Source organism: Pseudogymnoascus verrucosus, assembly GCF_001662655.1.
Source record: "Pseudogymnoascus verrucosus strain UAMH 10579 unplaced genomic scaffold scaffold_30, whole genome shotgun sequence".
In the NCBI taxonomy this organism is placed as follows: Eukaryota; Fungi; Ascomycota; class Leotiomycetes; order Thelebolales; family Thelebolaceae; genus Pseudogymnoascus; species Pseudogymnoascus verrucosus.
Window position 1 is genome coordinate 334130 of NW_017263681.1, and position 17322 is coordinate 351451.

Consider the following 17322-nt stretch of genomic DNA (forward strand, 5'->3'; position numbering starts at 1 on the left):
CTAAAATCTTAAATTAAGATAGCTATATATCCACACGTATATACACGCAATAAATTACCTGTCCCGCCGCTTAAACCTGCTACTGTAACCGCCAATAATTGCTGTGGGCCGGGATTGAGCGTGGACTGCCGTGTCTAATGACTGCTGCACTATGGATCTGACAGATCGCGGCCTTTCCTGCGACCGCCAAGGGTGGACGGGCTGTTGTGAGACCATATACATACTACCTCAGCTCCACCAGTTTGGACGGTTCGTTGGTAATGGAAGGAGAACCAGGGGGGTTTGGCGGAGAATTACCTCCAGAATAATTATCCGGAGGCAATGTCTCACAAGAGGCTCTTGGAAGGTGCTCAAAATGTCTGTGGTGCATATATAAAGTTAGTTTGTGGAGCTCTCAAGGAGCTGATAGATGATATCCCCGCGGAATGCAGGCAATAATTGGGCGTAGGTGTTATACACAAGGTACCGAGGCTCGTGCGTAAATCCACTGGGCGGTAAGTCAACGTATTTCATTCGGTAGTAATTTTCATTATGCACGCGTCAGTCTTGGAAATGGGTACTACCGATGCTTTATCGTATGATCCGTTGCAATAGATCAATCTCGATGGCACTTCTTGTGCACCCGCCAAGCCCAAACCCATGGCCAGCATCTATTGCGATCTATTAATGAACTTCAGTGCAACAGCAAGCTGCAGTTGAAAGGAGGGTGACTGCATCACCACGACCAGCTGCGCGACCGGTGGATGGTGACTGGTCAATTAATTTTATACGGTAGCCTGTTAAGGTTAGCCAAGGTACTAGCTTACACCTCATCTGCCGAAGATCACACGAAAAACGTTGTGCATCTACGCTATACTACTTGTGGTTATAATGATTACGGAATCGTGGATATGAAACCTCAATTATGGAATCAGAGTAGATCCTTTCTACGCAGTAGGCAATACAGTACTGGGATTCAGCCAACGGCGATGCAAGGCGGACCCAAGGAGGTTTCGCGCGGGATTTGATCCCTATCCGAGAAACGGCCCCGACCTATATTGGGAAGGCGCGGTGAAGGTAAGATAGTACGTAGCGCCGATGTAGCTTTCAGATGACAATGTCTCCGAGGAAGGTCTTACTGTGTTTTACGAGTACGTGCAGTAAAATCGACTGAAAAGGTACAGCGCGACCTGCATATATTTACCTTGGGTATACTAGAATGGCCAGGGGTTATATTCAACGAACGCTCGGTATAGTGGGCGATTCGACAACTTGCCCACTCTTCTTTTTCTGTTCGCCACAACCATTCTCCAATAAACTTGCTCGTATAAGCTCTGAATAATGTAGGTGGAGCCTGCCAAGTCAAGTCATGCGCGTGGGATTTGATTCTGAACGGGGATTCTGACAGAGCTCTTACTTCTAGATCAATCACTGTACACAACTGTTAGGGTCCCATGTCCAAATCCACCTTACAAACATCTCTTTCATGACCCTACCTCCGTGCAACCAACGTCAGCTAATTATGGGCTAGCCAAGACGCTGCTGTTGCTACCTGGATGGTATAAATGGAAAGGGAAGCCACAAAAGCCAAGAAACTCAACCTTCGCCACTTGCAACGGCAATATACCACAAACTGATTGTTTTACTCGGTTGTCATAATGCTTCAGTTGATGCCTTTGGGCCAAATTGTGCTGCTGGCAATCAGCGCACTGCCACTCACATCTGCGGTGTCATGTCCATACATCGGCGGTAATGGTGCCCGCGACAATGCCCCGCGTATCCCGCATCCCGAGTCAACTGTGGAGCCTAGATACAGCCCTGAGGGCCCTGGCTTTGGACGATGCCCAAAGAAAAGCAAAGTTGCTGGCGGTGGTACTCGAAGTGAAGACTGGTGGCCGTGCGACCTTAGCCTGGCGGTGCTGCGCCAGAATGGAGAGAGCTCAAACCCCTGGGATGCTAAATTTAACTATGCTACTGAGTTTGCAAAGTTGGATGGTATGTAATCAACACTGCTAGGTCCATTGCATTCTATACACGTTGGGAGGCGCGTATGTTAACAGCGCTTTGTAGTGTCCGAACTCAAAAAGGACCTCACAGAGTTACAGACAAGCTCTCAGAGTTGGTGGCCAGCTGACTTTGGCAACTATGGTCCTTTCCTCGTCCGTCTGTCATGGCACAATGCTGGCACTTATCGAAGTGAAGATGGCCGTGGAGGAGCTGGTATGGGACAGCAAAGATTTGCCCCCCTCAATAGCTGGCCTGATAACGCCGGTCTTGACAAAGCTCGCCGCTTGCTATGTAAGCCCACAGCGATGCTGAACTCCCACCTATGGGGGTAAATCAGATGAGAAAGGGCTAACCACCCATGTTTAGGGCCTATCAAACAGAAGTATGGCCGCAAGCTCTCATGGGCTGATCTAATGGTGTTCGCCGGTAACACAGCAATGGAAAACATGGGCTTCCCTACGTATGGCTTTGCCTTCGGTCGGGAAGATACATGGCAATCGGATGAGGGAATCTTCTGGGGTTCCGAGCAAGAGTTTTTCCCTAGCCCCAATAGCAACAAAGACCGCTATAATGGAAGCACCGATATCCATGGGCGAGCAAAGAATCTCGAGGAACCACTCAGTGCGGCGAACATGGGACTCATTTACGTTGACCCGAGAGGCCCCAATGGCACACCCGACCCCAAAGCATCCGCTCTAGATATCCGCGTGACGTTCGGTCGCATGGGTATGGATGACGAAGAAACTGTTGCTCTCATTGCTGGAGGTCACGCCTTTGGAAAGACCCACGGTGCTGTTTCGGGAGATTTCATCGGCCCTGAGCCCAACGCTGCCGGGATTGAGAACCAGGGTCTGGGGTGGAAGAATAGCTTTAACACTGGTGTAGGTAACAATAGTTATACCAGTGGACTTGAGGTTATTTGGTCCAAAACCCCTACCAAGTGGGCTAATGGTAAGTCCGATGTTTCTTGTTTGCTGGATGGAGAGCTGTACTGACATCTAATCCTATAGAGTTCCTGGGTTCTTTGATTCACAACAACTGGACCCTTGTTAAGAGCCCTGATGGTGCGCCTCAGTGGGAAGCTGTAAATGCCAATGCTTCTTACCCCGACGCATTTATCGCTGGAAAGCTTCACAAGCCTACAATGCTCACCAGCGATCTCGCCCTTATCCATGATCCTATATACAACAATGTCTCCAAAACATTCCTCAACGACTTCGATTATTTTACGGAAAAGTTCGCTTTGGCTTGGTGTATGCTATCTCTCCGGCCCCAATTTTGACAATCCTCGATCTTTACTGATCTTTTCCATAGACAAGCTTCTTCACCGTGACATGGGCCCTGTTACGCGTTACCTTGGGTCAGAGGTCCCTAAGGATGAGCATCTTCTCTGGCAGGACCCTCTCCCTGCCGCGAGCTACAAGACAATTGACGATGCGGACGTGAAACGACTGAAAAAAGATATTCTCAGTGCACCGAACGTAAATATCTCCAACCTGATAACCACTGCTTGGGGCTCTGCTTCAACCTTCCGTATCTCAGACAAGCGTGGTGGTGCCAATGGAGCCCGCATTGCCCTGCAACCTCAGCGATCCTTCGCAGTTAATAACCCCGAACGCCTGGCGGTTGTCCTAAAATCTGTAAGTAGCGGATGCACTTCTACCTCGAATAGACAGACCTGTAGCTAATACATAAATACTTGTAGCTACAAGCAGTTAAAGACAAGTTCAACTCTGCCAACAACAAAAAGCAGGTCTCCCTGGCCGACCTCATCGTTTTGGGGGGTACTGCTGCCGTGGAAAAAGCTGCCGCAGATGCCGGCACAGCTATCAAGGTGCCTTTCACACCCGGCCGTGTCGACACTACTCAAGATCTGACCGATGTCGAAACCTTTGCTTACCGTAAGTCTCTGGCTCATATTACATTCGACTACCCCTTGGAAATACGAGGGCGTGGCTAATAATCATTATCGCAGTCGAACCTCGCTCAGATGCCTTCCGTAATTACGGCCATGGAAATTCTCGCTCGCTCACTGAAGAGATGATGGTCTCTAGAGCTGCACTTCTTACGCTCAGCATCCCTGAGATGACAGTCCTTGTTGGCGGCATGCGTGCACTTGATGCAAACTACGACGGGTCAGCCTTCGGCATTCTCACAGATCGCCCTGGCCAGCTCACCAACGACTTTTTCACCAACCTATTGGACGCGTCCACCGTTTGGTCGCCTGTTGCTGATACCAACGGGGAGAAATTCGAAGGGAAAGACCTCTCCACTGGAAGCCCGAAGTACAAGGCCACGCGTGCTGATCTCATCTTTGGTTCACATGCTGAGCTCCGTGCGGTGGCGGAGGTGTATGGTTCTGGCGACGCGCAGGATAAGTTTGTCAATGACTTTGCGCGAGCTTGGGTCAAGGTCATGGATTTGGATCGCTACGATGTTAGGTGATTTGCGTAGAAGAATGAGGGCTGAACCAGAGTGTCAGAGAATATGAGGCTATGAGTAATATAATTCTACAGGATTCAAAGGATCCTGGATATATAATTAAATATTGATTGAACTGAATTCACCGAGTCACTCTTGAGAAAAATAATTCGCTCCCCATCAATGTCCTCAAAAGCGCTAATGGCTCTGGGCTATCTCTTGATCCCTCCGGAGCATTCCAAGTGACTCCAGTTTTTGGAACTCGGCTCATGAGCATCAGAGCTTCAGACACTCGCATGTAGAATATGCCCCGAGATTTTATTGGTCATAAGAGCATGCGTCACTAACTGTCCTCGTCATCTCGATGAACCAAGTATTTACAAATTTAAACCTGCGTTCATCGCCTCACCTTTTTTTTTTGACTATGTTACGCAAATCCCTCCTTTACTCAGCACAGGAATAAGTAATATCAGCTTGTGAGGGTATTCTAACATCAGCAATGGAGGCAGACATCTAGCATTAGCAATCCAGATCATCGTACTGTTACTCCATCTCATCTCCATAACCAGACATGCCGCCGTTTAAATATTCTGTGCTTTTGCGCGAGATATTTATCGGTCAATCATTGCGTCGGTTTAGTTATGGTATGAGAGCCGGGCTTCCATCCTTGCCGTTGGAATAAGCTGTCAGCTAGCCCCCTCCACTATTAATTGACCTACCGACGCCACGGGTGGTGGAAAGTGGGGGGTGCGGTATGGCAGGAAAGGTGTCTGCCGAAGTAGAATATGATTTCAATACATCTTCAACGGAACGTAGCTGGGATTGACGCCTAGTGTGCACAATTCTAGCACGTATATACCTGTTAGAAAATATAATGGGGTTTGAGAATAGTACGTAGAAGTTGAGAGTCACAGCCTCGGGAAGCTGGGCCGCAAAAATCTCGCCTGCTGAGGCTTGAACGTGGTTGGCTGCACTAAAACTGGATTGGCTATAGTTTTCGCTCATATGCTACAAAAATACCATTTGCTCGGGATTTTTAAAGGGTATCATGAATTGTCTGGGTTGAAAAGTCGGCGCGGTTGCGCTCGTACCTTTGACATGGCCGTTCTTTCTGTTTGTTGTGAAGGGTCGGTTCCTATGGTGGCTTTCAACCCTTCATGCCACACCTCAGCCATCCATGACTATCACCAAGAACGTACATTTTGGCTCAACTGCTTGTTATGGATGTCGCGCTCCAACCATCCAGTGTGAATATTACACACCGCGCGCTAGATCCGAGCCTAGCAGCAGCCAGAGGTTGGTAAAAAAATCATGTCCCTTTCGCCTACATTCTCGACACAGCATATCATGGGGGACCAGGATTCTCAGTGTAGCCTGGCCTTCGTAGGGAAGTACAGATGACTCTTGTGTCACAATGCCCTGGTTGGTTACAGTGAGGCTCTCGGAACAATTCACTGCCCGGTTTAGCGCTATGAATTGTCGACGACGGCACAAGTGACCCCCCGTCTACTTCCGTATTAGACCCCAAATACGAATAATCGTTTTCCGTCCGTAAATCTCGGTGTGTTCTTCAACCGAGGAGTAAGCTGGAGGAGAAATGCCTCGCGGGGGAGAGAGATTAGCCATCGCCTCAAGCTATCGAAAGCTGCTATGGCTATATCAAATTACCAATCACTCAACCGCCCCTCTGTCTGCCTATGGAGGAGTCGCATCCACCAGAGTATCACGTACCCAACCATATCTCACAATTTTGGATTCTATATCACGTGTAGGCAATGCTTTCTGCTTTGAATCGGCCCGGTTCCGGGTCCAGATCTCGGCGGATATTTGACCCCATGGCTTGCATCGAGTATGACTGACAATTCATACGCTTTACCTATAAACCCCACTCTGGATGACCTACACGGCAATTGCAGAGTGACATGGCGCCAACGCCACATACATTTCAGAGCACAAGTTCTTGTTTGGCAGTGGTTCAATTCAGGCTGAATGCTGTCGGTCCACCGGTACTGTTTAGGCTATTAGCTGAGCCGAGCGAAACGGGTTTACTAAACGGGTGATCATGGCCAAGCTGCGGTAGGCTTGCTTTTAGCACCCCGCCATTGAAGCCACCCACAACAGGTTCCCCGCATATACCCTAGCTAGCTCTTGGAGCTCTTCTGCCAAAACCAACATTTTCGGGCCACATGTGGATTATTAGCTATGCTCTGGGGTAATGAAGCTTCTCCTGATATGAAATGATATTACTTGCTCCGGCAGCAATGATTGTCTACTCCCACCAGGTTCATCTGCATTAGCCGTCGGGTTATTTGGTGGATATCGCTTGCGACGCTTTTCGTATTTTATCATTTGCATCCTCCCGCACCTGCTCCTTTCATTCCTTCTCAATCCCGCCTCTAGAACTTCTGCATCTAGAATCTGCCCTTTAAGAGCTTTCTGGTTTCTAGTTTTAATCGAACTTCGGAATATCTCAATCATAGGTCTTCTGTAACTTGTTGTCAAGATGGTTTCAGGCGGTGGTGCCGCGGTTTACGATGTCGCACTCAAGCGGCGTGAAGCCCTCATGGGCAGCAGTGGACCTCTCGCAATTGTCAAGAACTTCAAGGTGTTTACCATAGCTCTGTTCGCTTGTATTGGAGGACTCTTGTACGGTTACAACCAGGGCGTTTTCTCTGGAGTGCTGGCCATGTCGAATTTCAAACAGCGTAAGTCAATGTCGGCCACGGCGAATCGACAAAGCAAGCTGACGAGGTACAGACATGGGCGAGTACGATAACGACCTCGAGAAAGATGCATCAAAGAAGGGATGGTTGACTTCAATTCTCGAACTTGGAGCCTGGCTCGGCACTCTGCTAAGTGGTCAGTCCATATCGCGAGGTCGGATTACAACCATTAGCTAATCAATCCCAGGTTTTATCGCGGAATCGCTCTCAAGAAAATATAGTATTATCGTTGCAACCACTGTTTTCATTCTCGGCGTAATCATTCAAGCCACAGCCGTTACTGCCGGCCACAACTCGATTCTGGCTGGCCGATTCATCACGTAAGTAGCGTCCTATCGTTATTTATGCAGCCAGAGTTATTCATCGAAATCTAACAAGCTTCTTAGTGGAATGGGTGTTGGATCCCTATCCATGATTGTTCCCATGTACAACGCCGAGGTTGCGCCTCCCGAAGTGCGCGGCTCGCTCATCGCACTGCAACAGCTCGCCATCTGCTTTGGCATCATGATATCGTTCTGGATCGACTACGGCACAAATTTTATGGGCGGAACTGGCGAATCCCAGTCGAAGGGCGCATGGCTCACACCTATCTGTTTGCAGCTTTTCCCAGCGATCGTACTCTTGGTCGGAATGGCTTTCATGCCGTTCTCTCCGCGTTGGTTGATCCACCACAACCGCGAGGACGAGGCTAGGACCGTCCTCGCCAGTCTCCGTGGCCTCGAGGAAGATCATGAGCTGGTTGAGATTGAGTTCTTAGAAATCAAGGCGCAGAGTTTGTTCGAGAAGCGCACTACCGCAGAGCATTTCCCTCACCTGCGGGAGCTGACACCTATGAACACTTTCAAGCTGCAATTTGTGGCAATCGGGTCTCTCTTCAAGACCAAGGCCATGTTCAAGCGTGTCATCGTTGCGACAGTTACCATGTAAGTTATGCTCCCTCTTGGCGTGTTTCTGGCGTGTGAATTGGTTGGGTTTCTGTATTTGTAAAGTTTTGCCTCCACAGTCAGAACCAATCGTCGATATACCCAGCCGTACCCGCGTCACCACTTTCAGAGCAAACACTAATGTTTCTCAATAGGTTCTTCCAACAGTGGACTGGTATCAATGCAATCCTCTACTACGCGCCCACCATTTTCAAAGACCTTGGACTCACCAGTGTCACTGTTTCGCTCCTCGCAACCGGCGTTGTCGGCATCGTCATGTTCATCGCCACCATCCCTTCAGTCCTCTACATAGACCGCGTCGGCCGTAAGCCCGTCCTTACTATCGGTGCCATCGGCATGGCAACCTGCCACATCATCATCGCCGCTATCGTCGCCACTTACCGCGATTCCTGGGAGACGCACAAGGCCGCCGGCTGGGCTGCTGTTGCCATGGTCTGGTATGCATCCCCCTACTTCTCTAAACGCATTTAGGCAAAGCAAGCTAACAACATACTAGGTTGTTCGTAATTCATTTCGGGTACTCATGGGGCCCCTGTGCCTGGATCATCGTCGCTGAGATCTGGCCGCTCTCTAATCGCCCATATGGTATTGCGCTTGGAGCGTCGAGCAATTGGATGAATAACTTCATCGTCGGACAGGTGACTCCCAGCATGCTCTCCAGCATCTCATACGGGACGTACATCCTCTTCGGCCTTCTGACATACATCGGCGCTGCGTTCATCTGGTTTTACGTCCCGGAGACGAAGCGACTGACCCTCGAGGAAATGGACGTCATCTTCGGCTCACCAGGCACGGCCCAGGCGGATAATGAGCGTATCGAGGAGATTAATCGTGAGATTGGCTTGGACCGTATTTTGAGGGAGAGCGGGAGTCCGGCGGAGAATATTAGCGACGAGAAGCTCCATGAGGCGAGTGGAGATAGTGCTGTAAGGGAGAAGGCTGCTTGAGGTGGGAGAAAGGGGCTGATATCTTGGCATGTTGGGGCCATGTTTTATACTTCTATTAAGTACAATCAAATTGAATTCGCAGTCTCTTTGAGAAGTTTCAACACTAGAAAAATATTATTCCCGTCTCTATGGATTATAAGAAGTACTGCATAGTAGCAGCCAACTTTCTCAAGGTTGTTAGTGCTTTGTTTTTAAAGTAGTCAATGAAGTGCTGTACAATTTAAAGGCCACTCGCAAAATAATGGCTGTTGGTTTGCAGCTAGGAAATGAGACTGTTTGTTGTCCTGAACAGACAGGAACCCCTATGCCCTTACATCTTATTTCGCCCAAGACTTACGTTTAAGATATGCAAACTTAACCTATCAGCACCAGATGATAATATATTATTAATTGATGTGTGTATTGTTCTGTTTAGAAAGTAGCTACCTGAAATTATAGTAAAGTTTCCATTTCACCTACTACCCTGTTGCTCTACTACTTCTTCCTACAGGTTTATCTTGTTTGTGCTACTTTTTTTCTCATAATCCTTAACTGCCTACGCTCTTTAAACTTTAGCTTTTGCTCTAACTTCTTTCTGCTTTAGGACTCGCTACTAGTACCAGCTCTTTTGTGCTATGCAAGTTGAACATCCTCCCGCTTTCTTCGACCTGAACAGATTAGCATCTAATTAGGCATGCATGACTAGGTATTGTCCACCTTATTTTCTCCTCTACTTTTCCTTAGATGCCTTGGAAACGACCGAGTATATATCTAGACAAATATGCACTTAACGAACAAAGTCTAAAATCGATTGACCTGCTATTAGAGTAGCCTAATGCTTCATGGGATGTCGAATGCACCACAGCTCCTCCGAGTTGTCAGAGTATTTGCGAACAATCAGTGTATCTCGGCACAATCCGAATACCATCACAAGTCTACCCATGATTATCCGTCTAGCTCTAGATGATCTCTGTCCCGTCCAAATTCCTCTTCAAACCCTCCGGGTTGATCTTTCACTGTGCACTTCTATATAATACCGAGTCACTAATGGCGATGGAATGAAGCATCTCGCTGAGCAGAGAGCGATTATTTTTCAGCTTGATTATCAGCGGAGTGAAAATCATGAATTTTGAATACAATTTACCTTATGTGACACTATATAATTGTATTCAAATGTCGTTGTGGAACTTCGGGGGAGTCTGCCATGAACTACTTCTCCACTTTTCACCATAGAATTTCAACGCAAACATTGGAATAAGTAGCAATGCATTGATCAGCGCAAAGACGAGCCAAGCGTACTGATACTTAATTGCACTACCAAGTGGAATGCTATTTTAAAAGTAAGCATGGTAAAAAGGCATATATTGGTTAAAATACGTACGCGTAAAAGGATATAACCATAGAGAACACCGATCGAAAGACATTAAGAAGGCTCGAGATTTCAGGACTTTGAGATTTGTAGCACTATTTTGTTAGCCACTAAAAGACAGAGTGATGCGAATACTCACATCCGTGCAATATGTGTAAATAACCGTTGTGGCAACCTGAAGTCCCAAACAAGCCAAACCCATCCCAAACGCCGAGCCAACCCAAGATGAATTCTTGAACTGAGACAGACACACTCCCTCAACCACAATCCCAATAGGAATCAGAAGTGCAAACCAAATTGCATCCAACCTCACCTCGGGCTTCCGATGCCCATCATTCTTCTTTGCATACCTATTCGCCATCCAATCAACCAACCACCCGGCATTCGCCTCCCCAATCAGGCAGCCTATCAGCAACGGAATGGAGAGCATCAGCCCTGTTTGTGCGACGTCGAAGTTGTAAAACTCCGAAAACAGGTGAGACCCAGTAACCGCGAAGAGGACGCTCCCGTATCCAAAGCAAGTCATGTAGTAGAGGCCAGGAATCACGATCGAGACGTATTTTAGCATGTAGAGCGAGCGTCCGAAGTCCGCGAGATGCAACTTCCGGCCCGGGAGCACGCTGCGTTTGAAGAGGAGGAGGTCGAGGTATGAGTGTTCGCGGTGGGTGGCGATGTTGACGGTTTTGCGGGAGTAGATCGTTTCAGGGAGGCAAAAGAGGGTGATCACGAATGTAGCGAGCTGGATGTAATCCTAGTAATTCTCAGTCTTGGGAGCTTTTTAAATATGGGATCTGATGGGAGGTTTTTGCTAACAGGAATAGTGAAGCACCATCTCCAGCTCAAGTTCTGTGCAATAAATCCGCCGATGAGAGGCGCGAAGTGGGGTCCGTTGGTGAGGAAGAAGGTGAAAATGCCCATATAGAAGCCGCGCTCGTGGACGAAATACAAATCGCAAATTGTAGCCGCACCAATAGCCACGGAGGAGCCTGTACCAATACCATTGAAGACCCTCGTCACCAATAGTCCATTCCAGGTCGTGCAGTTACCGGCAATGACATTGGTCACGCCGGCAACGAGGTTTCCCAACAGATAGATGGGTCGGCGGCCATAAACGTTTGAAAAGGGCGTGATAAGGAGAGGTCCAACACCAGCAAAAACAATGAACACTGTGAGTTCGTACGAGGCCTGGACAATTGGTATCTTGAAGCTCTTCGCGAGGGGAACGAAAGCTGGGTTGACGACTGCAGAACCCATAGGCCCGAGTAAGGCTAGCCAGCTGACTTGGAGAGCCACCAGGAGTTTGAGCGCAGGTGACCAGTTCTAAGACCAATTAGTAATAGAAATTCGCAATCAGAAACTGGCGTGCACCGTCTTACAAGGGGATCATCTTTGAAGGCTGTAGGCTGCGGAACTAACTGCAAGCCATGTTTATCAAGTCTTAGGGTAGGGTTCTCTTTGCCTTGAAGCTCCTCCTCTTTGCTGACCTTCTCAATGTCAGTGGAGTCTTCAAGACCCACAGTAGTATCAGAGCTTTCATTGTGAACTGTCCGAGGGTTCCCCTCTGTTAGATCCATTACTGGCGATGCAGACATTTGTTATTGTTCGATAATTATGCTCGCATTCGAACGTAGAGTCTCAAAAGCAATGAGACGCGAAGAGAAGAGTACATCCCTTCTGTAGGCCATATATATTAGTCTACCCTAGATCCAGACTCGATGAGTACCTTCAGGGTTCATGAGATTCCGGGGAGTTAAGAATTTGAGGTTCTCCCCGCTCCCCGCTCCCCGCTCCCCACAATTCGGTAGATTTAGGCTTTGCACAAGATCTTTGCGGCTTGACGAGGCGGAACTTGCAACCCCCACAGCGGGCCCCGGATGCCACAGCGGGCCCCGGACGCCACAGCGAACTCCGAACGCTACAGCGGACTCCGGATGCCGTAGCGGCGGGGGTATGGCCAAAGACTCTTGGAAACTAGAAGAGAGACAAAACTAAAGTCTGATATTTTCCTTGCTGGCCGAACTTTGAATTCCAGTAAATATCTCTCCTTGAAGATGGCTGAACAGCGAGAGCCATTCACTGTCGCCATCATCGGTGGCGGCATTGGCGGCCTCTTTGCTGCTCTCTCGGTCCACCACCACTGCGCCGCACTGGGAATCTCCATAAATGTCTACGAGCAAACTTCTGAATACAAAGAGATCGGGGCCGGGGTCGGGATAGGCATAAACGCAGCACAGCTCATCCACAAGCTTGGTCTTGGAGAAGCCGCGAACAAAATTGCAGGCGATAGAAATGGCGTCTGGCTGGCATTTAGGCGATCTGATAATGGAGCTGAGATTGTCACTGTGCCAGTCAATGATCGAGATGCGGTCAAGCAGCTTCCGATGCTGAGGTCAGAGTTTTTAGATCTGCTATTAGACTCGATAAGGGGGAGAAATGCTGCGACGCTACATACGAAAAAGAAGTGCACCCGGCTTGTGGTAAGCACAAGTCCCAATTCTCGCTCTAGGATATACACAGAACTAAAAGCTACTTATAGGACATTGGCGACAAAGTCCGCCTCGAGTTTGCTGATTCCACCAGCGCAACCGCGCACCTCGTCATCGGCGCAGACGGCATCCACTCCTCGGTACGCAGCCAATTCGCCTTCGACAACCCGCGCTACAGCGGCAAGATTGTCTACCGCGGCCTTGTGAGCATCGAAGATCTCCAGCCTTGGTGGCACCTATCTACATATGCCGTAAGCTGGGTAGGAAAAGACAAGCATCTACTCGTCTTCCCGATCAGCGACAACAAGCTGCTAAATGTAGTTGCGTTTGTGAGTGTCGAAGAGGGCAAGTTGGGCGACTTTCAAGAGAGTTGGGTCGCAGTAGGGAATAAGGAGGAGGTCGTGAGTAGTTTTCAAGAGTTTGAGCCGCATGCGAGAAGGATATTGGATCTGATGTCTAAGAGGCCAAGTAAATGGGTTGTGAACGAAAGGGAGCCGTTGGAGCAGTGGATTTACTTAAATGGGAAGGTTGCGCTTCTGGGTGATTCGGCTCATGCTATGTCGCCTCATCAGGGTGAGAATTAAGCCGCCTGTCTCCATACCCCTATATATTCAGCTAACTTTGATATCAGGAGCTGGAGCTGGCCAGGCGATTGAGGATGGATACATTCTCGGAAAAGCTCTTCAGGACTACTTAAAGTCCCAATCAGGTGACCTTGGTAAATGGATGCAAGCATATCAGACACTGCGTCTTCCTCAAGCTCAGAGGGCGCAGCGAACCTCCCGGGAGGCAGGCGAAGTATATGAGCTGCAAGGAGAGGGCCTAAGGGGCAAGACGTTTGATGAGTGTATGCCTGAGCTGCGGAATAGACTCAAAGACCGAATGAATTGGGTCTGGCTTGAAGACATTGATGTTATGTATGAAAAAATCGCAACAGAGATGAGGGGTTAATAGAGAATAGAGAAAGAGATGTTTGCAGAGTATGAAACTATATACAATAAATAGATACCGAGAATCGAAACTTCGGGCCTTCTTAGATCTAAAACTTACCGTTTCGCTTCGTATCGTAACTGCTCGGCATACCTTGGTGTAGATGAAGTTATCTTGCTCTATACAAACACCCGGAAGTCCGTCTACCTTGCGACAGGAAACCTTACATTTACGCGACTTGATGTCCCATCCCGCAAATGTTGGGATAGGACGGCAATCGACGTCGTACAATTGCCGATAATAATCAGCTCCGTTGTTTTGGAGCAATAGTAGGCCGTTCCCTGGAAAGATGGTAGATTTGCTACCCTTCCCCATATGCACGCGACGTCAATTACCCCACATACTTTACCCCGTATGCCCGCGTCAACTTGCGTTAACTCCCCAGCTTCCGGAGGTGGATATTGCAGCCTGACAGCGGGGATCCCAAACGATTATTTGAACAGAGGCCAAGGTCCAAAACCAACAATCAAAGCAGACTGCCTTGTTGCATATATTCATTTCAAGTTGTGCAGCTTGTGTCTCTATTTTTTAAAGATCAATCCCTCGTCGGCTTCAAAGCCACCACCAACACCGCCACAATGCTCGGCAAAATTGCCCTCGAAGAATGCTGGACCATCCCTGAAGAGCTCGAAAACAACAATCCCTCCAGATTCGTCCCCGCTGGTACCGGTGACCGCCTGACGAACGAGCTCATGGACATCCATTCACACCGTCTGCGACAAATGGACGAGAACGGTGTGGACTTCATGGTCCTGTCGTTCAGCTCTGCTGGTTGCCAGGGCCTTGCCGACAAGGCGACGGCGGAAGCGCAAGCTACACTCGCGAATGATCGTCTAGAGGCCGAAGTTATGAAAAACCCGGTGCGATTTGCGGCTTTTGCGGCCCTGAGCATGCACGATCCAAAACAGGCGGCGGAGGAGTTGACGAGATGTATGACACAGAAGAAGGGGTTTGTGGGGGCTCTGCTGAATGATTTCCAGTCAGCAGGGCCAGATGGGAATACGATGTTGTTTTATGACATGAAGGAATATGATGTATTCTGGAAGGCGGCTAATGATTTGAAAGCCCCTGTGTATCTGCACCCAAGGTTACCGACCCCTCTGATCCACGAGCAGATGTGGAAGGATAGGCCATGGTTGAACTTTTCGGCACTGGGATATGCGGATAGGTTGAATATGCATGCTTTGGGTATTATTACCAATGGTGTCTTGGATCGCTTTCCAGACGTGAAAATTTTGTTGGGGCACATGGGGGAACATATGTGAGTCCGCGATCAGGTCGCGAGGCCTGGTTTAATTTCCGTGATACGTACAGCAGTTGCTGATATTAGAAAAGTCCGTACGACTTGTACCGCATCGACCACAAGCTCGACCGTGAGCGCTTCCCAGACTTGCCTATGGCGCGGGACAAATTAGTACGTGATTACTTCGGCTCTCAAGTATTCATCACCACATCGGGCCACTTCTCCACTCCGGCTCTGCTCTGTGCCATGGCAGAGATTGGTGTCCGAAGCGTCATGTTTTCTATAGACTATCCATTCGAGAGCATCCCAAATGGCTGCGCATGGTTTGATGAGCACGTGCAGGCAACGATTAACCAGCACGACTTGGTGGATATTGGGCGAAATAATGCTTTGAAGGTGTTACCGAAACTGATGGAAGCGCCGCATAACTTGAAGCCAATGACGCCCAGTGAGGCGCAGGTTGGCGGGTTGCGGGATGGAAAAGTTACGTATGGGATGTACAATGAGCATTGGAGTAAGAGGCTGGTGAAGATGGAGCCTGCGAATTAGGATAGAAGCTCCGAAACTACTTTTAGGTTAGAGATTTGCTTTGTTGCTTCAAAGATTTATGCTGCTACGCATTGGGAAGTGAACTTATTGCTAGGTATTCTAGATATAGACGCTTATGAAGACCAACGGAAATATTTGACCTGGTGAAATTATGTAGTTTACGTTTCTTGTGAATTCAGAGAGTGTGAGAAGAAATATATATGAGAAGGAGGATTTCGAAGTGTGATCAGCGGATCGGCGTCATTACTAGAAGCCGGACTTTCCGTGAGGAATACAGTGGTGTTTCACACCAAAACTGACAGGTTGCTCTACGGGATTGTCCAGCTCCACGGTTGCCTCGGGTTGGTCGGTGGCCTGCACTATTGGCAACCACCGTATTTAATCACAGGTGAACCGAGGAAAGCCCAGCTCAGTAGGAGTTTCGGGGTAGGCCCCGACCTCTACAAATACTACATGTAGGCCTGTAGAAATAGAGTAATAATTGAATTATTCTATTTATTCTATATACTGTATATACTGTGAGGCTTCTATTCCGGTGCGCCAAGAGAGGGATTATGGGAGCCAGATATTCTCACACGATTTTGGCTAGAGATCCCCACGCCCCAGAATTACCTCCAACAATTACATCCGATAAGCGTGGCCCACTAGTGCAGGAATGGGATGTGCGAGAGTGTGTGCGGGGAAGTTGTTTTCTAGGGACTGAACATTTTGAATTTGTACCCGTAAGACCTCTCCAACTTGTCAAGACGTTCAAGGCGACGACAGTAAGGGTGCGAGCACGCTCTGGTTCGCAACAATGTCGGCGAGAAGTTTGACTCAGGAGAACCCCTACTCCGAAATCCTTGGACAGCCCTCCATATCACCCCAAAATGGTGTCATTTCACAGCGAGTCAAGCGTAAGAGACTTCGAGTTCCTGTGGCATGTTTCAGTTGCAGAGCCCTCAAGACGAAATGCGACGGCAACAAGCCAGTCTGTTCTACGTGTTCATCCAATGGCGGTGATTGCCAGTATAGCTCCAGCGGCATCTCAACAAGTTCTGCCGTCGTAATGGTTAACCAACAGTAGGTATTAACTACATCAAAGGAATGCACACCCCTAACTATGAAATAATAGATATTTGCATTCATTAGAGGAGAGACTTGCCAAATTAGAGCGAGGAACAACTCGAGAGTCAGTAGGAGACCACACCACAGTGTATTCGGAACTGAGCGTGATGCTCCCCACTCCTTCAAGTCGGTCAATGAGTCTCTCCAATTCGGATGTTGCGTGCAGCAACCCGTCTGCTCACGCTCCTCTTATATCCAATATCAATCTAAATCTAACAAACACCTCAACCACGGACAGCCCTCTACTCGTATCCGCTGATCCAGATGTCTTTATGGGCGGATTATCCTTCACTCAACTGATCCTAAACGCTATGAACGGCCGCACCATTGGCGTGCGAGCCCAGCCCTCCTACTCCAATAGAGACGAGTCCATTCCCTCGTCAGCACTCTTCCAACTCCCCAACGAAGCACGCGATCTCGTCGACCAATTCTTCAAGATTAACCACACCTCTCGCCTATATTCCACGAGCCCACAATCCGCGTCTCCTTCGAAGACGCCATCAGCAGCCCCATCTCAGAACGCCACCATCATCGCCACAGCCTCGCGCTCCTAAATATGATCTTCGCTGTCTGCCTCT

At 48.7% G+C, this 17322-nt stretch overlaps 6 protein-coding genes across 6 annotated transcripts; 5 read left to right on the plus strand and 1 right to left on the minus strand.

The window, feature by feature from the left end:
- The first annotated feature begins 960 nt into the window (after positions 1-960).
- KATG2 (Catalase-peroxidase 2) lies at positions 961-4580 on the plus strand. Its single transcript, XM_018274711.2, has 9 exons — positions 961-1322; positions 1403-1422; positions 1511-1974; positions 2050-2277; positions 2353-2937; positions 2997-3239; positions 3301-3626; positions 3692-3887; positions 3962-4580. Exons 3-9 carry the CDS (start codon positions 1638-1640, stop codon positions 4429-4431), a joined length of 2385 nt encoding a protein of 794 aa, XP_018129244.1. The 5' UTR covers positions 961-1322; positions 1403-1422; positions 1511-1637; the 3' UTR covers positions 4432-4580.
- Positions 4581-6800: 2220 nt separating this feature from the next.
- On the plus strand, positions 6801-9059 carry VE01_05247 (uncharacterized protein). The gene is made up of 6 exons (XM_018274712.2): positions 6801-7112; positions 7165-7266; positions 7318-7450; positions 7517-8053; positions 8209-8511; positions 8571-9059. Exons 1-6 carry the CDS (start codon positions 6911-6913, stop codon positions 9019-9021), a joined length of 1728 nt encoding a protein of 575 aa, XP_018129245.1. The 5' UTR covers positions 6801-6910; the 3' UTR covers positions 9022-9059.
- A 944-nt stretch (positions 9060-10003) lies between these two features.
- On the minus strand, positions 10004-12116 carry VE01_05248 (uncharacterized protein). The gene is made up of 5 exons (XM_018274713.2): positions 11746-12116; positions 11183-11689; positions 10509-11120; positions 10382-10464; positions 10004-10329 (listed from the first exon to the last, which is right to left on the minus strand). The coding sequence occupies exons 1-5, from the start codon at positions 11959-11961 to the stop codon at positions 10170-10172; spliced, it is 1578 nt and encodes a 525-aa protein (XP_018129281.1). The 5' UTR covers positions 11962-12116; the 3' UTR covers positions 10004-10169.
- A 130-nt stretch (positions 12117-12246) lies between these two features.
- VE01_05249 (uncharacterized protein) lies at positions 12247-13818 on the plus strand. The gene is made up of 3 exons (XM_018274714.2): positions 12247-12846; positions 12906-13428; positions 13487-13818. Exons 1-3 carry the CDS (start codon positions 12421-12423, stop codon positions 13804-13806), a joined length of 1269 nt encoding a protein of 422 aa, XP_018129249.1. The 5' UTR covers positions 12247-12420; the 3' UTR covers positions 13807-13818.
- A 451-nt stretch (positions 13819-14269) lies between these two features.
- Positions 14270-15645, plus strand: VE01_05250 (uncharacterized protein). The gene is made up of 2 exons (XM_018274715.2): positions 14270-15106; positions 15181-15645. Exons 1-2 carry the CDS (start codon positions 14424-14426, stop codon positions 15635-15637), a joined length of 1140 nt encoding a protein of 379 aa, XP_018129253.1. The 5' UTR covers positions 14270-14423; the 3' UTR covers positions 15638-15645.
- A 788-nt stretch (positions 15646-16433) lies between these two features.
- VE01_05251 (uncharacterized protein) lies at positions 16434-17298 on the plus strand (the record flags this gene model as incomplete). Its single annotated transcript, XM_018274716.1, has 2 exons — positions 16434-16699; positions 16752-17298. The coding sequence occupies 2 exons, from the start codon at positions 16434-16436 to the stop codon at positions 17296-17298; spliced, it is 813 nt and encodes a 270-aa protein (XP_018129252.1).
- Between the last annotated feature and the right edge of the window lie 24 nt (positions 17299-17322).

Coding starts and splice junctions, on each gene's coding strand:
- KATG2 (XM_018274711.2), top strand. CDS start 1,638: ATGCTTCAGTTGATGCCTTTGGGCCAAATTGTGCTGCTGGCAATCAGC. Junction 2,278..2,352: donor CAAAGCTCGCCGCTTGCTAT/GTAAGCCCACAG, acceptor ACCCATGTTTAG/GGCCTATCAAACAGAAGTAT. Junction 2,938..2,996: donor CCCTACCAAGTGGGCTAATG/GTAAGTCCGATG, acceptor CTAATCCTATAG/AGTTCCTGGGTTCTTTGATT.
- VE01_05247 (XM_018274712.2), top strand. CDS start 6,911: ATGGTTTCAGGCGGTGGTGCCGCGGTTTACGATGTCGCACTCAAGCGG. Junction 7,267..7,317: donor GCTCGGCACTCTGCTAAGTG/GTCAGTCCATAT, acceptor AATCAATCCCAG/GTTTTATCGCGGAATCGCTC. Junction 8,512..8,570: donor GCTGCTGTTGCCATGGTCTG/GTATGCATCCCC, acceptor ACAACATACTAG/GTTGTTCGTAATTCATTTCG.
- VE01_05248 (XM_018274713.2), bottom strand. CDS start 11,961: ATGTCTGCATCGCCAGTAATGGATCTAACAGAGGGGAACCCTCGGACA. Junction 11,121..11,182: donor GATGGTGCTTCACTATTCCT/GTTAGCAAAAAC, acceptor GAGAATTACTAG/GATTACATCCAGCTCGCTAC. Junction 10,465..10,508: donor TTTACACATATTGCACGGAT/GTGAGTATTCGC, acceptor CTAACAAAATAG/TGCTACAAATCTCAAAGTCC.
- VE01_05249 (XM_018274714.2), top strand. CDS start 12,421: ATGGCTGAACAGCGAGAGCCATTCACTGTCGCCATCATCGGTGGCGGC. Junction 12,847..12,905: donor AGAAGTGCACCCGGCTTGTG/GTAAGCACAAGT, acceptor AGCTACTTATAG/GACATTGGCGACAAAGTCCG. Junction 13,429..13,486: donor TGCTATGTCGCCTCATCAGG/GTGAGAATTAAG, acceptor CTTTGATATCAG/GAGCTGGAGCTGGCCAGGCG.
- VE01_05250 (XM_018274715.2), top strand. CDS start 14,424: ATGCTCGGCAAAATTGCCCTCGAAGAATGCTGGACCATCCCTGAAGAG. Junction 15,107..15,180: donor GGGCACATGGGGGAACATAT/GTGAGTCCGCGA, acceptor ATATTAGAAAAG/TCCGTACGACTTGTACCGCA.